This window comes from Gouania willdenowi, chromosome 1, assembly GCF_900634775.1.
Source record: "Gouania willdenowi chromosome 1, fGouWil2.1, whole genome shotgun sequence".
Taxonomy (NCBI): Eukaryota; Metazoa; Chordata; class Actinopteri; order Blenniiformes; family Gobiesocidae; genus Gouania; species Gouania willdenowi.
The window spans coordinates 28,577,950-28,605,624 of record NC_041044.1 but is presented as its reverse complement, the minus strand read 5'-3'; the positions used below and the strand labels follow the sequence as shown (position 1 = coordinate 28,605,624).

General features: G+C 38.4%; 1 protein-coding gene across 12 annotated transcripts in view; it reads left to right on the top strand.

The window, feature by feature from the left end:
- The window catches only part of camk2d2 (calcium/calmodulin-dependent protein kinase (CaM kinase) II delta 2), a 46,079-nt gene extending 18,990 nt beyond the window's left edge, over positions 1 to 27,089 (top strand). Inside the window, exons 3-22 of one of the 12 annotated variants that reach the window (XM_028476463.1) lie at positions 5,157 to 5,216; positions 6,310 to 6,364; positions 7,159 to 7,224; positions 7,807 to 7,879; positions 10,032 to 10,134; positions 10,277 to 10,360; positions 11,126 to 11,220; positions 12,268 to 12,390; positions 12,492 to 12,575; positions 12,801 to 12,843; positions 13,830 to 13,867; positions 15,380 to 15,439; positions 16,709 to 16,753; positions 17,503 to 17,551; positions 17,885 to 17,983; positions 18,369 to 18,389; positions 18,784 to 18,859; positions 18,968 to 19,062; positions 20,771 to 20,999; positions 25,468 to 27,089. In XM_028476463.1, the coding sequence (XP_028332264.1) occupies positions 5,157 to 5,216; positions 6,310 to 6,364; positions 7,159 to 7,224; positions 7,807 to 7,879; positions 10,032 to 10,134; positions 10,277 to 10,360; positions 11,126 to 11,220; positions 12,268 to 12,390; positions 12,492 to 12,575; positions 12,801 to 12,843; positions 13,830 to 13,867; positions 15,380 to 15,439; positions 16,709 to 16,753; positions 17,503 to 17,551; positions 17,885 to 17,983; positions 18,369 to 18,389; positions 18,784 to 18,859; positions 18,968 to 19,062; positions 20,771 to 20,999; positions 25,468 to 25,471 (1,502 nt within the window). In that variant the 3' untranslated portion in view covers positions 25,472 to 27,089. The other 11 variants (XM_028476292.1, XM_028476622.1, XM_028476543.1 and 8 more) reach the window with 11 other exon arrangements.
- The last annotated feature ends 586 nt before the right edge of the window (positions 27,090 to 27,675 follow it).

Here is a 27,675-nt window from a genome sequence, read left to right as displayed (position 1 = left end):
TTGTTAACATGCTATGTTTTATGAAGGATAAAAAAATAATCCAAAGGTCTAATATCTTTTCCCGACAGCAGGGCGAGAGTTAATGAAGCTGGAAGCTCATGCTACTACTAACTAATATGGTCTTTACATCACAGACGATGGAGATTAATATTTTGGTACACTGACCCCAGGTTGACCCTTGGTCTAGTTTAGGATGCAGATTTGTGTGGGAACTATATACTACACATCACCCCAAGGTATTGGTGAGACACATTGTAAATATCTATTGAAATAACCCATGCAGGACGTTACCAAGCCAAGGATCAATGGTATTTTTTTTTAAAGTTATTAGGGTTCAGGGTTCCCTACAGGAACTAACTCCAACTTCTTACATCTTCGCACAGCTGACCAGCAGATATGTGGAAGTTTACAGGTTGTAAGTAAATTATTCTGTGGCTTTTGTTTCTTGGGAGCAAGGGTCTCAAACATACAGTCAGTGGACCTGAACAGGGCCATCAAGTGTACTTGGCCCATTGAAAGAATATCATGGAGTACATTATTCACAGAGATAAATTCTGTCATTTATGCACAGATAACCTCCTGAATTTGTCTGTTTGTTGCCCTGTAACTTACCAACTTAACTTAAAATAATAATAATAATAGCAATGGTACTTGTTGATCTTAAGTAGAATTTTAACCACATTTTTAAACTATTTCTTTAAAAATGTATTTTATTTAACTGAATAATGAACATTTCAGTGTTGTCATTGTAAGTTATTATGCTTACTTTTTTTTTTTACTTTTGTTTTTTTAATTGAGCTTTCTCTTTCCCTTGATGAAAATTTATTTTATAGTGTTAAGAAAATTACAGAACATATTCTAATGTACTGAATTTTTAAAATATAACAGTATTTTTTCTTGCAAGCGCAAAATGTTTGGCCAAAGTGAGATTTGGAAATGTATCATCCTATTATATGCTTTCTTGACAAATTCCAAATATTTCATTTTGCACAATGAAAATTTAGCAGATGCCTATTATTACTGAGTGAACAAAAATAGTATTTAAAGACAATCATGCTTTAATAGACATGAATATGTATTGTTTAATCTACTGTCTGTAAAAATAATGACATTTGATCTGTTTAACACATACATTAATAGATCAAATGCCCAATAAATGACCCTTGGAAGATTTCAAGAGATTGGGAATAAAAAAATATCTAATTTGGTTAAAATAATGCTCCTCTGGTCATTTGTAAATTCCAGAGCTTAATGATTTGACTTTTCTTTCACTTTTGAAGCATTGCAGCATCTTTGGCTGCATGAAGCCCCAACGCTCAATGTTGGGCTTAAGACTTAGTGCATGGCTGCTTTTGACCCACTGTCCGCAATTTGAGTAACTCTATAGCGGGGGTCACCAACATGGTGCCTGTGGGCACCAGGGAGCCCACATGGACCATGTGAGGTGCCCTCAGGCCTGTTCTGGAGCTCTTGTCACCAATTAGCTCCAACTAAAATCTGATTTACCTGTCAGGCTTCAAAGTCAAAAAGATAAATACAGATGACAGATGTAGTCAGTGTAAATAAATTAACCATCTTTGAATGTTTATTTTCAAGTGTCATAGATTTGTATATGGTTGTGATAAAATATGTTTTTTTTTTGTTTTTTTTATAGTGGATTCTCATAAAATATTACATAATGGTTATATTTGTACAAACATGTTGCATGTTTTATGATTATTTAAAATTTTTAGTGGCTACATGATGATTTCCTGTGAAACCTAATGAAAATTGTATAAATGAGCAGAAATAAAGTGTTGCATGGAACATTTTGTATTAAATTAGTGCTTTTTAAAATGGTACCCCTTCAGACTATTCACTATCTGTGAAGTAGCTCGCAGCTTCAGAAATGTTGGTGGACCCCTTCCTTTGTGGTTCCCAAACTTTTTGTGGCACACCAAATGACAAGTTCAAATCTGAAGGCACACCTATTATGCAAAATAGCCTTTATATCAAATGTTATCACTCATATCATCTACAATATCTGTAAATGTGCATAATTATCTACTAATGCCAAATAAATTGTGACAAAGACAACTATATTACTCATGAACTATTTAAAGAAATAATAATTTTAAAAAAATAAATAAATTAGGTACTGTATAGTTTGCCATTGTATTAGGAAATGAGTGCATACAAAGTAGAAAATTAAAAAAAATCATTATTTTTGTGTAGTTCTATATTGCAAATAATGTATGGTTGTCACAAAATCCCACGGCACACTCGGACTTGCCTCACGCCACACCGTTTGAGAACCACTGGCCTACCCTATAGGTTGTGGCAAGATGCTAATAGGTTAAAAGAGATACGACCAAAACCATAACCTAACAGGTTGAACATTAAATGCGTGATTATTAGAGTTTTGGCAGTAAGCCTTGGAAACTGGCAAAGAAAAAGCATAGGTTGTGATTTAGATAGAGGCAGCGTGAGAGGGAAAGATTCAAATGGATTATGAGCCTTTCAGCAACGTGGTAAGACTGAGGCAGAGATGGAGAGATTAGTGACCTTGCTCAGAGGGTCCTGCTATTCATGCAGTAATGGCTGCGCTGCCCTTGTTTCCAGCCCTGCCTATCAGGATTGCTCGTGCGCCTCTCTGCTGCTGTGCTCGTCTCCAAAGCTGGCAGCTCTCTTCTGTGAAATCCAAATTGGCGTGTTCTCACAGGCGGTATGGCTGACATGCAGCCACACACAGGGTCTGCAGGAGGTTGACAGCTTCTGTTATCATTTGTGTTGCCGCTGTCATTGTTGGAACGAAAGAAAATGTACATTTTTGAACGCTGGAGGATAAAAGTGGCTTAATTTTCTCTGAATTAAACACTTGGAATGTAGAAGAAGAAGACTGGATGGAAGTTTTAATGGAACACATGATTTTCTTTACTCTTTTTGAGCATTAACATTTCTTGCGCTAGAATTGTAGCCTAAAGAATGATTGTACCCAAATCGTATTCTTGATTTATTAGGTGACAAAACTTAACTAAAAAACATATCTGTATAATTTAAATCACAGCAAACACTGAAACAATTGGTCCCTAATGGCCTGCAGGTTGTGCAGGGAGAGAGAAAATAACGTAGGACACATTTCCTCACATCACAATGATAACATTGAACACTTACATTTTTCCTCCACTTCTGACAGCTTGCTGTTCTTTTGGCTTAAAGTAAACAAAAAACAAACAAACCTGTGCTTACCTGTTGTTTGTGAGAAGAGTACATTGCTGACTCGGATCAGTCCATTATACTTACCCATCATAAGAACAAGTTGCCTGGTTTTCAGAGATAGTTTTAGCTGCACTGAGCCCACAGTTTCCATAGCATCAAGAAGAGCTGAGGAAGGAGGCAGTGGCGAGAGTAAAAAAAAAAAAAAAAAAAGGCCTCGTGTTTTGTTTTTTTTTTTGAGAAATGAAGGACAACCCACAACCCATTGCTGCTCTTTTTTTCTCTCTTGTTCGAAATGGGTCACCTCCACACTGTCTCATCTCACTCATACTGACTGCCATTCTGACTCACTTGTTTCAATTCATAGTGACTTATTAGTGACACTTCATGATCACAAAGCCAGACACATCAGCTCGCACAGAGGAGGGATGTAAGATGCCATCTTGGCTTCTGTCTCTTCTGTCTGGGAGCTTTGTAGGTGAGGAGCAGTAGGCGTCTCACAACAACTCACACTGACTCACAGCGAGCGCTCACGCTACATGCGAACAAAATGTTCTGTACTATATATATATATCTGTGTGTATAGATCTGCCAAGGAAAGAAAATGTATTCTGCCATTTGTTAAAATTAGTGACTGATCTCAGGTCAGTCTCTATTGTAGTCCCTTGAAGGTTACATCAATGAACAGAAAACATTAGAGGAAAATGTATTCACATAAAAACCATCAATCAAACGTCTGACCTCAGAATAAAATTTTATCACACTATTTATTTCTTTATTTATTTAAATTTCAAAAAGTATTTTATTGAAAGAAGTAATTCATTTCAAATCCAGTCATAAGTTAACACATTACCAAAGTTACCAGAATGTTATTTATAGTTATTTGAATTGTCAGAGGTGTACAGAGCACTGATACTGTATATCCTACTCAAGCAGAAGTACTGTTACTTGATTGCAATTGTACTCAAGTACACGTACAAGTATCATACATAAAATACTCTTGCACATTTGGAACTTAATATATTTTCCACAAAGGCATCAGTTTGAAATAATTAAAAATATATATTTTTTAAATAAAATAGCACCATTGAATTTAATTCAAAATAGGCTCTAAGTATAACTACATTTATGAACTCTAAAACTCAGAAAATAACCTTTATTCAATGCTGTTTTGGTGCTGTGCGTTACGTTTAATCTGATTGGTCGGCTGTGATGTGATGCATTTGATTGTTGTTTGGTCATTTCAATTTTCGTAATTTCACAATGTCCGTTGATCATTTTAAAACAAATAATAATAATAATTTACTCAGTAATGGTTGGGTGTAGAAATGTAACAAACTACTTCTTTTAAAACGTATTTAAGTACAAGTAAATGACTGATTTAGAAATATACTCAAAAAAGTACAAGTACCCATAAAAGCCACTCAATTACAACAATCTGAGTACTTGTAATCCATTACTTTCACCTCTGTCAACTGTAATATTATACAGCTGTGAATGTGACTTAGAGCAAGATTCCAACCACCAATAGTTATTGTATGACTTGCTGTATGTACAGTAGTAGCCACATCTGCCATATGTGGAATACAGGTTACACAGGCTTGAGCAGGAGCCCATCACAGCGCTAACACACTGATAAATACAACCATGCGTGCATGCAATATGTAACCTGGTCCATTTTTAGACTCCAGTGGGAAGACACTGGAGTACACGGGAGGATTCTAACATACTGGTGGAGTACAAGTCTCAGGTAGAAGCATTGTATTCTGAGAGGTAGCACTTCTGAGATTTCAGGACCTTGGACAGGTAAACAAAGGACTGGAATCTGAAGAAGTCGTGGAGAACAGGATGTGGTGGTGTCTTTGCACTCAATAGCCTGATGTAGTTTAAGTGTTTTTAGAATTGGAGAATGGAATGAAATAGGGAACATGTTCTCACTCTTTGGGTTTTTTTCCTCTTAGATCATCAGAAGCTGGAGAGAGAGGCGAGGATTTGTCGTTTACTGAAGCATCCTAACATTGGTAAGTCGGGACACACAGCTATGAGACTGAGAAAACAAGTGAAAACGTGAGAATTTAAATCAAATTCTGACATTTTCTTCCAAACACATTAAATGGGTCATAAATATATTCCTTAACACATGTACTAGGCCATTCAACCATTTATAATTTAATTGTGGAGCTAGGCTTCAAAAACTGTATTTCTAGTTTCTGTGTTCCGTATTTAATGGGCGGGTCAGAAATCAAGTAACGCGACCCTCCAGCAAGCGCAGTTTGGCCCCGAGCCGAAAACAAACCACATATTCGGACTCATGAAATTAGCAAGTTTATAGACCTTTCCGCTGATTTCTCGTTTTGCCCGATCCGAGCATTTTTGGAAGCACTATCGACGCTGGAGCCGCTTTCACATTGCTCTCTCCCATAGACACTGTAATTAGGCGGTGCCCTTCCCGCGTGTGGGCGTTGTTCCAGCACCTCTAACTGACACGCCCCCAGCGTCTCAGAGCAGAGAGAAGTGCTTGTTTTTCCATGATTTTGAGACCTAATTTTATATACTTAGTGATTTTTTTCATCTTTCAAATTTGGCTCAGTGGTCAATGGCACATTTTTCTGTGGTGTGACAAACTCATAACATAAATTTATTTCTGCTTTACACTGACTTTAACAATGATGTACCAGCACATTCCACTGGGCGAGTCATCAAAAAAAACCCAGAAGACCTACATCATACGTATGTGTCAGGCTTTGACATATTCTTCTCTCCTCTCCTTTCTTTTTCATACTCTGAGCTTATCTGAAACCTGGCAACTGTATTTCATCTCCATTTCATGACAGTAACGACTTCTTCAATCCTTGAAGATGGTTTCACTGTCCGTCTTAACACTTATTAACAAATCCTGTTTCTCTAATATTTTCCCAGTTTCCCAGATTACATCACGATAACTGGTACTCAGAATGTTGATAAATCTCAAAGCACTTGCCGATTGAATGTGAGAAATCACATGGTTATTTATATCTACAGAGGCAACATTTGATGCAACTGTAGGAGGAAAGAATGTTCAGCTATATCGAGTATTTTGATTGGCTTATTCTTCTCTCCCTTTACTCTCCACAGTAAGACTCCATGACAGCATATCAGAAGAGGGTTTCCACTATCTGGTGTTTGATCTGTGAGTCTGTGACACACACACACACACACACACACAACTCTGTTAATGATTTCAGAGTAAATAAAAAGTTGCAGGGACACTACTGTACGTCAGAGCCCGACGTCTGATTTTAGCATTTTCACCGATTAATCGACGTCGGTCGGGCTCTAATATTTAACTAATGTATGAACTTTTTGGCTGCATGGAGATTCTGTGGCTCTGTGTTGTGCTTTCTGCATTATAAGCTGACACTTTTTAATTGACAATAATGATTAAAAGTGTGATCATTGTGGACAGTTAAATTTTTTCATGGATCCATGATCCTCTGTTTGCAATTTTTTTTTTTTTTTACCGTGTATTCCGTAAATACAGTTTAAAAAAAAAAATCTTTTTTTATTTATCAGTGACTTTACAGTCCTTATGTTGACAGTGTTACTACTTAAAGTTACTTATTTAAATTAAGTATTGTTTTGCTTCTGTCTTAAATCATATTTGGGATATTGAAGATTTTGTGTTCATGTGCAGTGCATATCCTGTGTGTTTTTATTTAATATGTCGGCTGATAGATCACATATCACCTTTTTAATAACCCCTGATATCTGTATCAAGCATCGGCCCTAAAAATCCCATTACGGTTGGGCTCTACACTATGTTAATGATGCCTTATAAGAACCAAAAATTGGTAGTTAATAATACGTTGGGCTTTTGGAGTCTGTAAAATAAGTAAGTACATTTGCTGCTATTCATTACAGTTTATTAATGTGATGTGGTTTTGAGTAAAAGGTGCAAACTAGGATTGTTCATGCTTCATACAGGGTGACAGGAGGAGAGCTGTTTGAGGACATAGTAGCCAGGGAGTACTACAGTGAGGCTGACGCCAGGTAATCACACACACACACACACACACACACACACACACACACACACACACACACACACACACACACACACACACACACACACACACATTCTGCTGAGCACAGCAGCCATTATGCATCCAGGTTAGATGCTATAAAAAGCCTTTATATGTGCTTTTTGAAACCTGCACATTTTGTGCATTTCACATACGGTCCCACCAGAGGTGTGATATGCCTGCTTGTCCCTCAGAGCTATTTATAAAAGTGATTAATGACATATAGCCTGCAATATTAATCATACACAGCCTGGCTATCACAGGCAGCTTTATGCTCAAGTGCTACAGTCCAAGAAAGACAGTTCTTCTTCTTCTTCTTCTTTTTTTTTTTTAACATACAAATGATATAATACATCTTTATGCCACTTAAGGTCATCCATCAAAAATACACAATGATACATGAAATGTGTGTTATTAAGGGCATCTTACCGCCCTATATGAATAACTTTTCTTACTCTCTTCCCCTGAACTGTTTCCTGTCACCTCTTCTGTTCTCTTCCTTTTCTTAACCTCACCATCCTTCTCTGGCTCACCACTGTCTACTCCTCAGCCACTGCATACAGCAGATCCTAGAGAGTGTCCATCACTGCCATGTTAACGGGATTGTCCACAGGGATCTGAAGGTTTGTATGACTGCAGCCATTGCTGCAACTTCTCTGAATAATGAATATTCAGATCGAGCCATCGCCAACGGTCGTTTCTTTTTAAAATATTGTATATATGAGCAAATTAAGATGCTAACGCAAAGGTTTTCATTTCCTTCCATCTTCTCAGGGGATTCTCATTCCCACCTCAAGACACTGTGTCTGTTCTTTTTTTATCAAAGCATTGGAGGTTTAATAAAGCAGATGTGACCTCGACCACAGCATTGAAATGTGCTGTGGATCTGGTTTGAATTGATGTACTTAAAAATATATATATATACTTTCCTCTTGTTCTGTTTCTCTGTTAGTACCTTAGATTATTGTGAGACACTGCTCTGGTGTAGGAGTGAATACTTAAGTGAGTGAGACTATTTCTGTCATACTTTGCGTAGTGTAGCAGTGATTGGAAATTGATACAATCACGACAAATTGGATTGGTCACAATTTGCATATATGTAAAGTACTGTGAGATGTAAAGGATTCCCGGGATCATGAATATTCCAATGGTAACCTGGATTCTCACTACTGATTATAAGAGTTTTGATAGATGGAAATCGGAAACTGGAAAACATTTAAATATGCGTGTGGGGTTTCATTTCACAACGTGAAATAATAATTCAAGAAATCAGGATAGTTATTAATTAGTTTTAAATCTTTTTGCTCTCCATATTTAGCCAGATTTATAATTGTAATGTAATGTATTATATTGATGTGTACAGTTACAAATCTGAGAACAGGGGTCTGCAACCTTTACTCTCAAAGGAGCCATTTTGGCTCATCTCACCTGGATTAAAGTCCCCCCGGAGCTGAAAAAATACCTTCTCAATGAAGACAATACAGTGTATTAAATTCTGTACAGTTAAAATTATATATTGATGTTTGATTTCATTTGATTTGATTTATATTGATCATGTTGGCAACTTAAACCAGTTTAAAATAAAATAAATTGACATCAAGAAATAAAACAGTATCTTGCATCTTCAAATTCTTACACATCTTAGTTTACATGAACACAATGTTATATAAAGAAGATTTTTTTTTAGTTAATGTATTTGAAAGGCTACAAAAAGTAACTTGAATTTGATAACGCATGATCATGTGGTCAACACATGCTAATAGCTAATTTCTTGCCACACATAAAGCATGCACATTAACCGGCACATTGGTGGTTAAATGATTCTGTCCCCACACAAATAAAATCTCTATTTTCTTCTAGAATAGTGTTTTTGTTGGTTTAGTTATCTTATCAGGGATTTAAAACTTAAGGTTCGCCACAGGTGCAGGAAAGTTGATGGTCTGTAGATGTTGCAGGAGGTGAAGTAGGAAGGTGCTGAGTCATTGCACAATGTTTATTTTTAGGTAAACAAATTGTTATATTTTGATTTTATTTGTCATTAATCATTAATAGCCTCTCTAAGAAAAATAACTGTTTATTTCAATAGTTTTTTTTTTAAAGCTATAGGGAGCCATTGCAAAAGAGTCAATGGGTCATATTTGGCTCCAGAGCCGCGGGTTGCCGACCCCTGGTTTGGAGCCCCAAAATGTTAGAAAATGTATTACTGATGAGAGAACACTGTGTATGTTATCATTATCAAAGACCTTTCTGCTCCTGTGTGCATGCAGTGCTGTTCCATACATTGTACTTATAACCATGTTTGTGTGCAGTATGTCATTGTTGTGGCTGAAAAACCTGGACATTTACACCCACGTCTCCTGTTGCACTACACCCCCCCCCCCCCCCCCCCCCCCCTATATCCCTGCAGCGTGCACGTTGTTCCCACTCATGGATTTGAACAGTGGATTGGTATCACTGTGGGCGAACCCAACACGTCTACAACCAACTCACTCTCTTTGAATTCATGTGACTCAGGGAACAAGTCCACATCTCCAGTGTGAAAACTGTCCGTGGTCACGTAGAGATCTGGTCCTGTGCCCATTTTTTTGTCTTTCTGTCCTTTGTGTGGCAGAAAGGGAGCTGCCCCAGATGCTGATTTAAGGGCAGTTTAGTGTCTTTAACCCCTAATGCTCTTGATTAGGATTTGGTTTGGCTAATCTGATCTTAGATCTGTGTCTGTGGGCAGCTTGTTCCCAGAGCTCTCACCTCTAACCTGTTTGACTCCGCCCCCCCCAGCCTGAGAACCTTCTATTGGCCAGTAAGCTGAAGGGGGCGGCGGTCAAGTTGGCTGACTTTGGGCTGGCTATCGAGGTACAGGGGGATCAGCAGGCATGGTTTGGTGAGTATTTATTCATTCCCTTATTTCCACCTGAAACAGTTGGAACTTCGGTTGCTGACAAATATCCCACTAACACTAAAACTGAAATATTGGATCCATATGACCAGTCAGCAATCTCCCTCTTTCATTGTTAATCCTGCAGGGTTTGCTGGCACTCCAGGCTACCTGTCTCCAGAGGTTCTGAGGAAAGACCCTTATGGGAAACCAGTTGACATGTGGGCATGTGGTAAACAAGTTTTCACATTATTAATAGAAGAGACAGCCCTATATATATATATATATATATATATCAGGAATCAAATGTGGGTCGCGGACAGCTGGTCAAAAATAAATAAATACTTTTATTTTGAAAGAAACTTTTCTTTCAAACTAAATTTAGTTGGTTGAATTCTAAAAAAAAAAAAAAGTGGGTCGCTCGCAATTTAATGACAGTGGCAAAATATGGGTCCCAGGGTGAGACCAGTTTGACAACCCCTCGACTAGAGTGTTAAGCCATTGATTACGTGCTAACCTGGATTGCAAAAATTTCAGAATGAAAGACATTTTTTATTGGTCACATGCTGGTGTTATTGCACATCACTCTGTACAAGTTTGCATACAGTCAGTAGATAATAGAGGTGGGGCGATACACTGAGTTCACGAAACGATAGACGAGAATTGGCTCATCATAAAGACACAATATATTTAGATATTCTTGTAAAGGAAAAAAAAAACTGCAGTTGGAAAAACAACTATTCGACTTTAACTCTGGAGACACTTACTCTAGGTATCACCTTTTCAAATCAATAAGAATTGAGTTGTGATTCCACTCATACCCTTGACGATACAACTTAATATCGCAATATGTTCTCGCATTATATATCTTCCCACCTTTAGTCGCTAATAATAAGTTAGAATGTCTGAGAAAATTAAAACATGTAGGTGTACGTACATGAACATGCATAAATAAATGTACTACCAGTACTAAACCCTTCCTTTTCTGCCTCTTCAGGTGTGATTTTGTACATCCTGCTGGTGGGCTATCCTCCTTTCTGGGATGAGGATCAACACCGCCTTTATCAGCAAATCAAAGCCGGAGCCTACGATGTACGTGTGCATGTTGGAATTATTCTAATTAACATTTTTAAACTCTTCCACCTATATTTGCTGTTTAATCATTTGGAAAGTTTTCCATTTATGGTTATCCTATATTGACTTTTAGTGAGAGCCAAACAAATCAGGATGAACATAATATGCACACACGTTTTTGGTAATGTACATCATTAACTGCTCAGATTGTAGTAGTCTGGGACAAATCTCTCACCAAACTAACAACCATAATGTGTTACATGCAATTAATCAGATCAAAAGCAGCAATGTTACATTGTTTATCTTCTGAAAAAAACCCCACAAGACTAAAGATATACTCTTCTTCTGAAAAACCCCAGTAGACTTTAGGATATGCTCTGCACTTCTTCTTCTTCTCCTCCTCCTATCTAGTAGCAGTTATTTGCAGATATATTTATGGAGGCACAATCAAAATGAAAGTGCTGTAATAATAAGGTCCTTCCATAAAATGGTATAGGGCAGTGGTTTCTAACCTTTTTTGGATCGTGACCCCATTTTGATATGAAGAACTATTGGCGACCCCAAAGACTTTTTTTTTCTCCTCGAATTACCGTAGTTTTTGTTCGACTTTGTTATACTGTACTACACATGCAGAGCTGCCAGTGTTAGTAACAAATTATGCCAGCTCAGATATTTTTATACTGAATTTTACAATTATTATTAACCAGAGAAATATTTGACAAAGTGAAACTGTACAATACAGTTGTTTAAGTTTGTGTGTTGTTTAAATGTGTAAAAGAATAATAATTAAAACATTTCAAAAATACATTTATAGTCTAATTTCATTTTTTTTTTAAATTTTTATCAATTACTAGACATTTCAGGCGACCCCACATGGGGTCCCGACCCCAAGGTTGGGGTGTTCTCAAATAAAACTAAAGCTTTCTTTTGTGAACAATGTATGTTATTGACAAACATCATGCACACCAGCACCCGACAGTCCATTTCTTTTCATTCTTCCTCCCCTTTTCGTCCCATGTCCCTCTGTCTCATAGATTGATATTTTATTTAAACTCTCATCCCCAGTTTCCATCACCAGAGTGGGACACTGTAACTCCTGAGGCCAAAGACCTGATCAACAAGATGCTAACCATCAACCCCAGTAAACGCATCACTGCGACAGAAGCGCTCAAGCACCCTTGGATCTGCGTACGTATCTTCCTTGATGTGATTTCAAATGTTCTTGACCATTTAACCGGTTGTTTTCAGCTCCGCCCTAAACGCATACAACCCGTGTCCTCTTCCTGCAGCAACGCTCCACTGTAGCTTCCATGATGCACAGACAGGAGACGGTGGAGTGCCTGAAGAAGTTTAATGCCAGGAGGAAACTCAAGGTGAGTCTTTCTGCGACTCCTCGTCATGCTGCGGTAATTAATCGATTGATTCTAGTATCACCCTCTTCTCATCTCTGTCATCTTTTTTGATTTACTTACAAATGAACTCTTGCTCTGCTTCTCTTTTCTTGCTTTGAGCCTTGTGCTATACCTTTCTCTTCCTTCCTTTGAAACATCCTCATTTTTTTTCTTCTTCTCTTCTATCCCTCTTTTCTGTCACTGCAGGGAGCAATACTGACCACTTTGCTGGTCACAAGAAACTTCTCAGGTATGTCTCCCACAGCCAGGGGTCAAAAACCGAGCTGATGAACACGTAACAATGTATCTTGGGAACAATTGTAGTCTTTCCTCACACAAGTTTGATCATTTACTCCATGAAATAAAGTCAATTAGAACTTTCAAAGGCATATGTGCCCAGATCAGAAACATATGGAACAACTGGGATTCGGGCACATTCATCTGACTATACTTCTCTTGCTGCTGATCTGCTACTCTGTCTCTGTTATATTCTCTTTCATGTTTTGTTGCATGATTTGTTTTTCCAACTTATCTCTGTTTTCTCTGCATTTCTCTGCACTCGCGCCGGTACTTTCTGCTCACTCTACAGTAAAATGCGTTGGTGTGTCTTTGTATTCATCATTTTCTTTCTTTTTCAATTTTCCTTTCCTTTTGTGTGGTTTCCATTCGAGGTAAGATTTATTGAACAACAGTGAAATAGTTGGAATCAGGGCCACGCTATAAAATATGACATCTGAGCTGCAGTGCTGTTTTAATTGCCTTCACCTATGCATGTATAATGATAGATTTAGAACCAAAACGCACCAACATATAACCAGGATTTGTGATATACTGACATGCAGCATGTATTTAGAATAGTTTCACACCCTCTTGTGTATATTAGAATCAAATAGATTGCTGGGATGTATGAATAGTTATGCTAAATAAACGCACGCATATGCATGCAAATTAAAAACAAATTACAATGTTGCAATAGTTAGTTGGAAGGTTTTGATCACCTGTTAAATGTCACTCTGCGGGCCTGCACTAGTGAAACATAATGTCGCAGGATTTAAAATAAAAAAAAGATGGCTTATTGAAGCATTCATTGGATGGTTTGGATCTGTGGCTGAATTTTGCACCTGCATTATGAAATATGGATCGATTTGCTTACGTGCATGTTGGTGCATCCTCAGGCACTGGACTCTGTGAACTCTCGTGCTGACATTTTCCCTCTCTCTATCTATTTTACAGCAGCCAAGAGTTTACTGAACAAGAAGGCCGACGGCGTTAAGGTAAGATACTCTGAACATTCAGACAAAGGCCTTGTTACTTGCATTCTCTGCATCCGAGGAGCCCCATTGATTATTTTTCCGCAATGTGCATTCTGAAGCATCATCATTCAGGGACAGTCTTTACGAGCTATAAATAGAATGTAGTTGTTATGCTCTTGGCCTGATGTCATTGTAGGTTTTATAGTGCACCAGATCATCTACTAAATCATCATTATTTTATGCAAGATACTTCCCTGCCGTTATCACTCATTTATAAATGACTGGCGTCTTGCTGAGTATTTTTGAGGTTTCATGTGCCATAATGTTCATTGTCATCCAGGTTTGACCCAAAGAGCCCCCGCTGTGCTCCATTGGTTTGGTGTGACTAATACCCTGTGTCTTTTTTTCCCAAACCAGTGTGATGATTTAGTATTCAAGTTGTGTGTACCTTGTTTGATACCGTTTAATCTCCTTTTTGGAGATTTTTTGCTGAAAGTTTTTTTCCTTCTTAAATGTCCAAAAAAATTAAACAAAACATGACACAAATAAAACCACAAATTGTAGTGACACGGATCAATAAATCTGTAATTGGTATTATTTAAGATTAAACGTTATCCACATGTTTTGATTTGATGAAAATGCGTAACTTCCACTTACAAATGTACATGTCGATTTTGTTCCTATGTTTATATCTTAATTTTTTATATTGCATTGAGAATCACCATGAAGGCTCAAAGTGCAATTTTATTTAGTTGAAATATCCATTAATAAACAAATAATTCAATAATCAGAAACCTTCAAATTGACTGGCTAGGTAAAAATCCCCAACAGAAGAAATTTTTAAACATTGGGTAAATTTAACTCTCCTCATTTTGTAACGTTTTTAACCACAATTTTCAACCTTATTGTATCATTATCCTGTAATTATGTTTGTTTAAATTTACAGTTCTGAAGTTTTAATCTTTCAAATATTTGCAATTAGCTTAAGAAAGTTAATTAGTTAAAAATAATAAATTCATCAAATTTGATATACCTAATTTGATTATTATTGAAAAAAAATGTCTAAAGTGGTATACATAGAAAACAAAAAACAAACATACATAATTAGAACCAGGATATGCTTATTTTAATTTATTTGCTTTAGTTTTTGGACTTCAACTTTACATAAATGTATAACATCTTTAGGCCCATGGAGCTGCCACTGTGCTGTATTGTTTCTAATCCTTATATTATTATTGAAATAATTTGATTTGCCTTCCAAATAAAGCAGATGAGTTGAATTAACTGCGTTCTGACACCTCTTGACCTTCCGTATGTTTAAAACTAAAAATCCTTAGTTCCATTATTTAATTTAAAAAAAAAAAATGAAATGAAATCAGTGCCTACGTCAGATTTGGCGACACATGGATTCTAAAAATAACAGTTTTTTTTGGGTGGCAGCCAAAAAGAGTGAATAGAGAGAGAGAAAGGAAGTGTGCGTGTGTGTCGGAAGTGCACAAGTGTGTCATGTTCCCTTTACACTGCCCCCTGCAGGTCAACAACAAAGCCAACACAGTGACCAGTCCTAAAGACACTGGCCCTGCCCCTGCACTGGTATACACACATCCTCATCCTCACCTCCATCCATACACATGTCTACCTCCATGCCCTCTGTCTTGCTGTGGAGGAGGTACAGGTTCACCCTTATCTCTGGGTCACTTCTTCTTGTGTTTGACAAGTTGTTTAAACCGCAGCTAGTATAGTGTAATATAGAGGTGGGGGGAATGGGGGTGGGAGAAGGAAGTGAAGCTGTTTTGTTGTTTAGAAGTTGGCTATCCCTGAATGAACAAGTGTGTAAAGGCTTTTATGGCTGCAGCATTAACTAGCCCAAGGTTTTCTGTTGTGAAAAGAATGTCTATAGGTCAGAGTCTGTATTCGCACTTCTTATTCTATTGAGTAGAAAACGCAGGTTTGGCTTCTTCTCGTCACATTGGGCTGTAGAAAAAAGCCTTTACACACACACTTGGTTTAAAATTTGTACTTGGGGCAACCTCTACCTCAACCCTTTACCCTCCCTCCTTGCTTTTCAGTGCATTTACATCCACCATGTCATGAAAAGCACTTTTCCTCTGTCAGATCTAAAGATTGACTTAGAACATTCCTGACAGGAATGTGCATTATTCAGGATGTTGATGCTGACATAGTGTTCCTGTGCATGGCTGTGAATAGTGTGTGAGGTTCTGGGCCTCCTGGTTGACCCTGATTGGCTCGTGCACGGTGCGTGCTGACTGGCTGTCTGCATCAGGTCACCTGATCGCTGCTTTGCATGATGTCGATGACTTTCTGGCTCCCGATTGGCTGTCGAGTGGATGGCACATGAACACATGACATCTGTCTCCTTCTCTCTCTATCCTCTCTTTCACACACACACACACAGACACAGACACAGACACACACACACACACACACACACACTGAGGCTGCTGATGTTATAATCTAGTGTAATCTGGATGAGTGATTAGAAGGACAAAGCCGGTCATCACGATCGATTCCACAAAAGCTCAGACATCTGATGAGTGCAGCAGACACATAGAAGATAACATTACCAGGCAGCAAGAAGAAAGCACATGTTGTTGAACAAACTCATTATTTATTTATTATTTAGTATTGGATAAATTGCAACAAGTGGAAAAAAAAAAAGTGTATAACTCCAAACATAAAGTGAAACAAAGCATACACAAACTCTTGGCATCTTTCTATCATCAAAATAACATTGATTTCCGTAGCCATGTGCATTTATTTTTTCAATTTGTTTTCATATTTAATTTAATCTTTAATGTTAAGTTATTTCTTCTTCAATTTATCATCATTTGTTTTCTTTAGGAACCTCAGACAACTGTGATCCACAACCCTGTGGACGGAAACAAGGTAAAACAACACCTTCAATTTCATTTACGGTTTCACATCCTCCATCATTGACAAATGCATCATCTCTGCTTCTGTGGTAGGTGTAGCAGAACATTGAAAACTCTAGCCTGATAGGAATATGCAGCATTCATGTGCGTATTCTTAGAGCTCAAAGGGAACAGCTGCTCTGCTGCCATAATTGGTCGGTACACTTTAAAAATGAGTGTGAATGTGAACAAACAAAGTGATTATCAAGGGGCACCCCTCATTTTTAAGAAAAATTGTGATGAAATGCGCATTTGCTATCATATTCCCTATCCTAAGATTGAAATAGCTTTCTTTGGGTGATGCTTTCATGCACATTTCTATTCAGTTGCATTATTTATTGCACTATTGTGTAAAAGACACAATTTAGTTTGTATAATACGTATGAGTGAAGCAAAAACTAAAAAAAAAAATCAAGAATGCAACCTGACATAACTGAGCCAAATTTCAAAAAGATCAATTTATTATGAACTGAGACATTAATTTTTGAAACAAGAAATAGAGATTTTTTTTATATTTTAAAAAGGATCCAGAATCAGCATAATGATCCTTATCCCTTCAAAATGTAATGGAATCTTCCACGATCTATATTTGGTTAAAATTTTGTCAAATTCTGTCAAGTACTTTTGATGTAATGCTGCTAACAGACAAACAAAGGAATAAATAAACCTACTTGACTGATGTAATTAGACTATATATATTCAGTCTGTGTTGTTTTGTGGCAGGAATCAATTGAGAGCGCCAACACCACTATTGAGGATGAGGATGTCAAAGGTAGGACAATCTCACATCTCATCTTTACATAAATGGTCAAACGTTTCACTTCGACATCAGTCCTCTTGCTCTGCAGGTATCAATAATATCGCCACATGAACTCTTAAAAGAGCTGTTTGAACTTTAGCCATGTATTTCATGCCTGAAAGCAACTTTTTATCCTCTTTATTTTAGCATGATTGACTTGGTTCCATTTCCTGATTTCTTTATTTCTTGTGTTTTGTGGAAAATATCTTCACCCCCTCCATATGAATCCTATTCTTTGAAAAATGCATATCTTGGTTTCATTCTCCACTCGCCCAAACATACAATGTTTTGTGAAACCTCTGCTAGCCCTTCGTCTGGGCAGCTTAGTGAGCGGCATGTTGTCCTCTAAGAGCCGTTCCTCTCAGATGTCTGACTCAAGGCAGACTCCCACCTCCTCAATTCAGAGTAAGTCCCCGTATAATGAAGAGATCCCTCGTTTTGTTTTTGTTGTGATACCCTAGCCACCTCCGAGTAAAATGTCTCCAAACCCACATTTTTGAAGATAAGGTTGTTCATTCCAATTATATCTTCCATTCACTCAATTCATTTTGTATTTTTAGAATATGTTTTTCATCGTTGCTGTGCTTTGTGCAGAAATATGGACTTTTCATGCCTCTTTTGCCTAATGTTTCAACCTAAACTCCAGTGCTCACACGCTGTCTTTATCACTGGCAGTAATTCTATAGTTTGTCTAAATCACATCCTGTAATTTTTTTTTTTAAAAAACATAAAAGTATTGAATGTGTCTTTTTTTTTCCAACAAATAAGTCATTTTTCCAATATCCCCCAGCCTGCACCAATAACAATAAAGGTAACTGCCATTATTACTTGGTAAAATATATTTTGTGGCAAATACTCGCATCTGAGCGTTTGTTTGTTTTGTTCATCTAAAGCTTTGTTGGGTGAAAGATGTCATCTTGCATTTCCTGCATGATGTCAGTATTAGTTATGGAAGGCCTTTTCTCTGGTTCCTGGGTCATAAATCATAAAAAATATATATACAGTGTAATATGTTTTAGTTTTTCTGAGTGCCTTCCATTTCTAATACTTCTGAATTCCTGCTGGATTGTAGATTAGATCCCATTTGACGCTGATTTAATGGTAGATTTTTGATGTATTCAGACCAATGTTTGCCAAGCGAACAAAAATGATGTGGCTTTATCATCAGTAATTAGATTTATTTTTTTTTCCTCTCTCTTCTGTAGCTCGCAAACAGGAGATCATTAAAGTCACTGAGCAGTTGATCGAATCTATCAACAATGGGGACTTTGAGGCCTACGCGTAAGTTTCACTTTCTCTTTATTTTTACACACACATTCAACTGAATTTATCCACTTCATCTTACTGACGTGTGCTTTATTCTATCATTTTTTTAAAATGTTTTTATAGGAAGATTTGTGATCCTGGCCTCACCTCTTTTGAACCTGAAGCACTGGGGAACCTGGTGGAGGGACATGACTTTCATCGCTTTTACTTTGAGAATGGTGAGGACAACTTAAATTAAAAGACGCCTACAGATTTGCAAAAGTCAGATATATTAGTTGTAGGATGATGTTTGGACAAAACATTCACAAAGAAGTTAGAATGTATTATTATTACTGTATTAATACATTTTATTTGTAATGCACTTCACATTAAAAGCGATCTCAAAGGAAAAAGGAAAACTAAAAGTTGTGAGGAAGGGCATTCCAAATCCAAATGTGCTTAAAGTACACATTCATATACATTTTGTTTTGAAATATTTACTTTACTTTCAAATTAAGTGAGAAAATAGGAACAACAACTTGAACTCTTCTTATAGCTTTTATATTCATAAAGGAAAACATTTGAAAACAAATTATCTTTTACAGTCATTTTTAGGCTGAACTTACAATGACTTATAAAGCGGTTCTATTAATATTAATGGATAATTTAAAGCCATTTGTCTTTAGAAGACGAATGCTGTAAAGGTCATAATTGGCCAGCAACTACCATCCATGTACAGCTGAACAATGACCGTGCCTCGCCATCTGATCGAGAGGTTCGGGGTTTGATCCCAGTCGATACCTGTCAATGTGTCCAAGTGTCCTTGGGCAAGACACTGAACCCTAAGTTGCTCCCAGTGGTTGACCAGTGCTTTGCATGGCAGCTCAGTCCCATTGGTGTGTGAATGGGTGAATGAGATGATATTGGGACTACTTCAGTGTGGGCATAAAAGCGCTTTATAAATCAAGTCCATTCACCATTTTACCATAGTATACTGGAAAAAATATCAACATTCTGTGTTTTTCCACTTGTTCTTTTAAAATCGAAGGGTCAAAGACTGAGTGGACAAACCTTCTTTTTAGATAAGAGCATTTAATAGGCTTTCATTTCCACCCACTGATAGCTTCTGTGATTTGGAAGTAAATGCACTCAAATAAAAGCTGAATGTCTAAATATTTATGGCCCTGATTTTGTATAGCTTTGTGGTGCGGGTAATTTATAGAAGTTAAATAAGCATACAAAATAAACTTGAATTTGCCTAGATGAGCAGGCTGTGCATCATCTGTTATTTTATTTTAGTTTACTGATGAAGCTATTGGCTATCATTACAGTTTTTAACTGCACCATCAGAAAATCACTGTTTTAAGTTCTGCATTGTCTTCTCATGCACACAAAAATTGCAATAAATGTCACAAAATCAACATAAATGGAATACTTTTGTTGGCATGTATTTTTGTCTTTATTGTAAGAAAGGTTGCTATAAAATTCCCATCCATCTATCTGACTGCCAAAAGCAAACCTTGACCTCTATTTTCACATTTGTAATTAGAAACAGTCAATATAAGAAATTCATTGATGATAAGAGACCAAATTATATTAGTCTTTCCCAATTTATTTCAATCAGTTAACAGTTTGTTTGCCTTTGTGCAAGAAGGACAGGGACAAATCTTCTAAAAAAAAACAATTTAAATAAAAAATCACTCACAAGTAGTGGCTACAGAAGGCTCTCAGTAGAGATAAAAATAGTTCAGGAATACCAGATCTGTCCCAGAAACCTCAATTGCTTAGCAGGTGTGTCCATTTATTTTCACTGGTTTTTATTCTAAGCTGAGTTTTCACACTATGTATATATAAATATAAAGCTTTAAAGCTGGATTTACGTACAAAAACTGAGAGTCTTTAATGTTTAACACTACACATAACCTCACTAATATGTATCTATTACAGCCCTTTCCAAAGGAAATAAGCCAGTGCACACAATCCTCCTGAATCCACATGTGCATCTCATTGGGGAAAGTGCAGCATGTATTGCTTACATTCGTCTGACCCAGTACATGGACGGCGGTGGCCTACCCCGCACCATGCAGTCAGAGGAGACCCGCGTTTGGCAACGCCGAGACGGGAAGTGGCAGAATATCCACTTCCATCGCTCTGGTTCGCCCAGCATCCCCTCCCAGTAAGTGAAATAATGGTGCAACTGGAAGGTTACTAGTGTCACTATACAGCGAGTAAGTAAAAGCCAGTGCACAAGATGAAAATGTAAGATGCTTGTGGAATAATTAGCTACAAATGGTGCTATATTGCACAAAAACCTAAAAATTGATTGTTATTTGGCACTTTCTGAAAAGTGTGCATGCTGGTAAATACGATACACTAAATTTACAATGCGATTTGATAGACTATAATTGACTCACGATAACAAAAGGATATAATAATAATAATTTTGTGAAAGAAAAAAAGAACAGAAAATCCTGTTTAAAAAATAACCATGCTTTTCATGAATCTTTAAAAAATAAATCATAATTTAAAAATATATAACAAGACTGAAACAGGCAGAAGCAAAAATGCTTTTATGCCTAACATAAATCACAACACTGAAGTTACGTTTTTCAATAATACACACAAAAGAAACAATAGGAAACTTAAAAACAATTAATAAATAAACTATAAAAACATAACAATCTGATGTGTAGTTGATAATGTGGTTCTATTTAATAATGTTTTGTGAGATGTCTCAATATGGGATGCGATTCCTTAAAAGTATTTTTTCAATCTGCCAATTATGATTGGCCGGGGAAGCGCATCAGTCTGCTAGGGACCCTCCCAGGGACAGACACGCACCATTCAAAAAGCTTTTCTCCTGTCAGCTATCTCGCATTTTTATGTTTAACTGTCCACAGGCAGATTTGTTTTCCAGTCGACAGACGCTGGCAGAACTAGCGCCTGCTTTAGACCACAACAGGTCGAGAAGTGGGAAAGAAAACACAGCTATTACCTTACTCTGCTTGGTGACTGCTGTCCTTCACTACCGAAAGGTACTGAACCTCTTAGCCTCAGCTCTGACTGACTGCTCCCTCCAACGCTGCCGCTTCAGCGCACGTTGGCCTCCAGCGGCTCTCTCAGCCCTGCTATAAGCCCGTGCAAACTGTCCTCAGCACACCTCACTCTCGTCTTGGTCCCACTGCTCTCAGCGCCTACGGGCTTGTGCGGACTTGTCCTTCCTCTGGGCTCTCATGAAAGTGTGCAGCCCGGCTCCAGCTCTAGATACCACGGTATCCGAGCTTCGGACGCAAGTGAACCAGCTGCCGTTCTGAAAACCAACGCTGTCCGCGACGTCTGGGACGTTCCAGCACATGTTGGCCTGCTAGCACCTGTGTTAGCCACCTTGTGGTAGTGCAAGCTAAGCCACCTGCTCTCCCTAAATGCGTCATGTGGTGATGGAAGCCAAGAACCCTCTCACCAAGGGAGCGGGATGCTTCGGGGCTTACCTTTGTCCATGTGGTGGAAAAATTTCCAGCAAAGACAAACACAAGGACTGCTTCAACTGCCTGGGTCTGGAACATGCCCGAATGGCAGTCGGAGCCTCCACGGGAGGCTGCCACGCCAGGTGAATCTGTCCGAGCAGGACCCCTTCCTCCCTCTTCACGGCGTCCCCACCAAAGCATGTGAAGAAGAGGCTGCGCTGATGTAAACTACGGCTGCTCAGGGCTCCAGCTGCAGTACCCAGCGTGATCTGGCGGCTGTCTCCCCACTTCACGAGTTGAACTGGAGGAACACAAACAATGTTTGGGAATGAAATCTACGGGGAAGAAGGACAACACGAACAACGATGGAGAGGAAAAATAAAAAAAAAAAAAAAAAAAAAAAGAAGACAACACTGACTACAGATGAGAATAAATCCTACACAAAAAAGGACAAAAAAAAAAAAGAAAGAAACGAAATGAAATTGTGTTCAGAACCAAAGAATGTTTGACCAGAGAGACGAGCTCTGTTGTAAATTTTCTGTGTTCAAAATAGGGGACGGGACTCGGATAAGCAACCTGCTTCTCTCGTCTCCTTTTTCGGCATGTACAAAAAAAAAAAAAAAAAGAGAAAAAGAAAACTTCTGTGAATGCAACCATGTCGGAAATAAACTGAATAAATAAATAAATAAATCCTCGTTATAGACTGTGGAGAGTTTGATGAAGACTCCTCTGACCCTCTGGGTTCGGGTGTGTACAATGAAGATGAAACATTTATCACCCCGGCTCGAGGCGGGCTTCCTTCCGCCTTTGCAGCCTCTCAGGTGGAAATGGAGGGCTCCATTCAGTGGCCTGCCATTGTGACTGAAACCACCAGGTCCCGCTACGAAGGGAAAAAGCTCTCCTTTTCCAAGGGCGCTCCGACACAAATCCTTCCCGTCTTGCCTGAGCTGCTTGTTGAAGTAGCGCGTCCCTGGAAGGACCGTTCGTTTACCGTAAAAATCCTGGTGGCAGGTGCCGCATTCCTCGACTGTGAGGCGATGGAGAGCCTCGGACTGCTTCAAATGCCGCCGGTGGAGCCCCTCATTGCGGCTCACCTGCTCCCACGACAGCCTGCATTATCTCCATGGAGGCCCATGTTGCCGTCCAGAACGGACCGTCTTCAATCGGACCTGTCCTGTAGGACCTATGCGGCCGCTGCACTCTCGTTACAGGAGGAGATTGCCTCCCTGTTGCACAGGGGAGCAATCTCGGTGGTCCCTCCCGCTCGGTCTCGGGAGGGGTTCTACTCCAGGTACTTTCTGGTCCCCAAAGGAGATTTACCAGCTGCTGTGTGCTCGTACCTGGCAGCTCGCTCTGCTCAGGGACCTGCTGTCACAGGAGAGGGGCACAATTTTTCACCCAAGCCCAGACCGTCTGGTGCTGTGGGCTTGGCCCTTGGGTGTCTCAATCTGTCAGCCGTGGGATTATCACAGAGTGTAATTTCCACCATACAGAATGCTTGAGCCTCCTCCACTAGATCTCTTTATGATTGTAAGTGGAGGATATTTGAAGGATGGTGCCTTGTCAGTGCCCGGTAGGAGTGATTTTGTCATTTCTGCAGGACCTGATTAACAAAAACAAAGCCTTTTCCACTGTGAAAGAGTATTTGGCGGCGATCGCCGCCTGTCACGTTGGTTTTGAGGACAAACCGACGAGTCAGCATCCAATTCAATTCAATTCAACTTTATTTGTATAGCGCAATTTACAACAGTCATTTCAAATCAACTGATCTGCCTAAACCGGCAGATCAGTTGATTTGAAATGACTTTGGGAGCACACAGGCTCTTCCCCATCTCCAGACCACCTCAGGAGAAGCGATCAGCTGTTCGTCTCCTGGGCCAATACCCGCAAGGGGAAGCCTGTTACTAAGCAACGCCTGTCACACTGGGTGTTGGAGGCTATTGCTTTGGCTTACTCAAGACAGGGTCTGCAGTCGCCTGTTGGTGTGCGTGCACACTCAACTCGGGGTCTTGCCACATCCTGGGCTTTGTTCAGGGGAGTGTCTGTCAAGGACATCTGTGTGGCAGCGAATTGGACCTCGCCCCTCATGTTTGTCCGCTTTTACATGCTGGACGTTCCCGCCCCGTGCGTAGCACGGGTGGTTTTACTGTCATGATGTGATCATGCCCTGAGGGCTGGTGCCACTCGATAAGCATGTCTGCAATATGGGAGTTTCCATAACCCATAGTGAGACATCTCACAAAATATTATGAAATAGAACTTTAGGTTATGTATATAACCCCGGTTCTATGAGTAATATGAGTGAGATGTCTCACCAGACAACCCCTCTAGCTCAAACGAGGAGAAGAGGTGCTTATTTTGAATGGTGCGCGTCTGTCCGTGTCCTCCTTTTATAGGCGGTGGGAGGGTCCCTCGTGGACTGACAAGCTTCACCGGCCAATCGGGATTGGCATATTGAAAAAATTCCTCTGAGGAATGCAGACAGAGGTTGCATCCCATAGTGAGACATCTCCTTCATATTACTCATAGAACCAGGCTTATGTAAATAACCTAAAGATATTTTTACTATGTGACCCCCATCCCACTCCCTCGTACCCTCGGCGATATGTCTTGTGATGTTTTAATATTGTGATATTTTGTCGCACGACGTTATCATTCCATCTTTATGCAAACCATGAACTTACCTAAAAGCAAAATGTAAAAATAATAATAAGCAATTTTTATCTATTACTAGACATTTCAGACGACCCCATTTTAAAACCAGGCAACCTCACATGGAGTCATGGCCCCAAGGTTGTTTTCGACTTGCTAAGAGTTTCGGAGATTTAATGGAGAAGTAGATCATCTATTCTCAATGCTCATATGCATTAGAATGCCAAGGTCAATTTGACCACATCATGAATAAATAAATAAAAATGATTAATTTTGCTTAAATTACTCTTTTGCTTGTTAATCTTTGTTCCTCTTTTGTTGACATAAGCCCTCTGTGTATTTTGTATGTATACAAAAAATATACACCTGCAACAGAGTTTATGTTGCACATTATATTCATTTAAACATTTAGTAAAATGCAACAAAAAAAAGAAAAAAAGAAATCGAAACACATTAAAAAACATGTATTACTTTGTATTGTTTTTTTTGTTGCTATTCATTTATAACGTCTTTTTTTTTTTGTTACAGTTAATGGGAGTTTGAACATATGGTTCGAAAATACCAATAAGTAAAGAGAAATCCCATCATGAGAATCCAATAGGGCAGTCAACTAGCCAACCCATGACTGCTCTGACCTTTGACCCGTCTAAGGATATGACATCGCACAGGACACAAGTATTGCATTTTACTGTTATGGCATTTTGTTAATGGACATCATTTAAAACCACCGCTGGGTGGCTGCACACCATATTTGGACATTATAAAATGAAGCATATGGAGAACATTTTTTTTGGTTGTTTTCTAAGATGTTTTGGTATGCATTTTAAATATAAAAAATAGAGTTGTTTATTAACCTCCTACTGTAACCTTTCCCAGAAGTTAGCTCTGTATTTTTATGTGTGTTCATGTGTGTGTGTGCAAAAATCAAAATTATTTGGAGGATCAGAATGTTTAAAATTTGAGCTTGCTTTAGTTCTGGTGATGTATATATACATTGTGATTGTTAATCAAAAAAAAAAAAGAAAAATTGCTATTCTTGCTATCAGAGGACTTAAAAAGTTTTCGTAAAATCTAGTTTATGAGCTCCATTTATGTTTGCAATGAGCTAAGTCATACTGTTTAAATGGTCAGATTTCAATCTATAGTACTAATTTAAAATGTAAAGAAAAGCGGAGCCGCTTACCCTTTGCATTGAGATATGTTTGCCTTTATATCAGTAAAATAACAACTAAGAGAATGTAGCATATGTGTAATATATGAAACTCAAGACTATTGTGTAGTGCATGGGAGGGCTGGGTAAAATTGTGACTAAGAGCATATGAAACTATTATATCTTCAGTTGACTTCGTCCATCACTGACTTGTTTGTTACTGCTGTGCATCGGTCCCGTCCCAAATGTTTCAGACGTCCTCCGGTATCACTGACCTCTTGTAAAAAACAATTAACATCCCGTGCAAATATCATAATCTCATATCGATACGTGAGGAACCTTTAAACCCCTGGTGGCTGAATCAACCCCCCCCACCACCACCACCCCCCCTCCCCCCCACTCCACTTCATCCCCCGTCTGTCAACGTTTTGTATGTAAAACAGACAAAATCGAGCTCATTTTTCATAATGTTTGTACTTGTATTGTATGACTGTGTGTACGGTTTCTGTTGTCATAGCAACGTGTCACCATTTGCATAGAGAAAGTGTTTGACTATGAAGACGGAACAAGGAAACTCGTCTGTGGAATCAATAGCCAGATGGTTGGAATAATTCATCTCAGTGCTCCTATAACTAGAAAGACAACAACAGATGGGAACATTCACACTGGAGTGTCTAAGTCCGACTGTGGAGTGTGTAAATACTGGGACGTCTTCCACGACTATTAGTGATTCTTTCCAAGCTTATACAGGATAATAGACGTGTCTTCATCCTCCACACTGTATTCTCTCTTCAATTGGTTTAGTCTGTTTTTTGTTCTGTTTTTTTGGTGGTGTGGGGGGGGGGGTTGAAAGAAGAAAATATGATAAACATTTCTTTTTTTGATGAAACGTATGATGTCAATGCAATGCACCACTCCTTAAGGTGTGTACCTGTTGCCAGCATGGCAATGGATGGCTTAACATGTTTAAGAATTAAATAAATCCTAAAGTGTTACTGAAGGTGTTTGAACTTATTCTGTGTTGATGGTAGATTTATGGATTTTTGTATATTGTGAGATAAGAAGCCAATATTTAAACAGTGGTTACAGATAACATGACATGATTAGAATTGGACATCATTATTAGACTCTTGTTGGGAGAAGATAAAGTTGTTTAGTTTGGTTTTTTAAGTGCCTGAATAAAAAGACATTTCCCACAGTAGACCATAGGAAGGTGCTTTTACCTTTCCAAACCTGTTCTTCAAAAGCTTTAAATTTTACTTTTCAGATTTTTTATTTTTCAATTGACCAAATTGGACTCTATCATTGAGACTAGAGGTTTTCACTCCCTATGCTGTACTGTAAAACTGCCCCTCTGCAGTTAGTTGATCCAAAGATGTTACTGCGAATATATTAGTGAAAGACGTTATTACCTCTGTCACTGGTGTTTATTTATTTATGATTGTTAGCATGATTACATAAAAAGCACTTAGATAGACCTTAGGGCATGGAAGATTCCATAAAATTTTGGAGTTGATGCGGATCAATATACAGATTATGGATTAGTTTCAAATATTGAAAAATCCTCTCATTATTGGCAAACATTC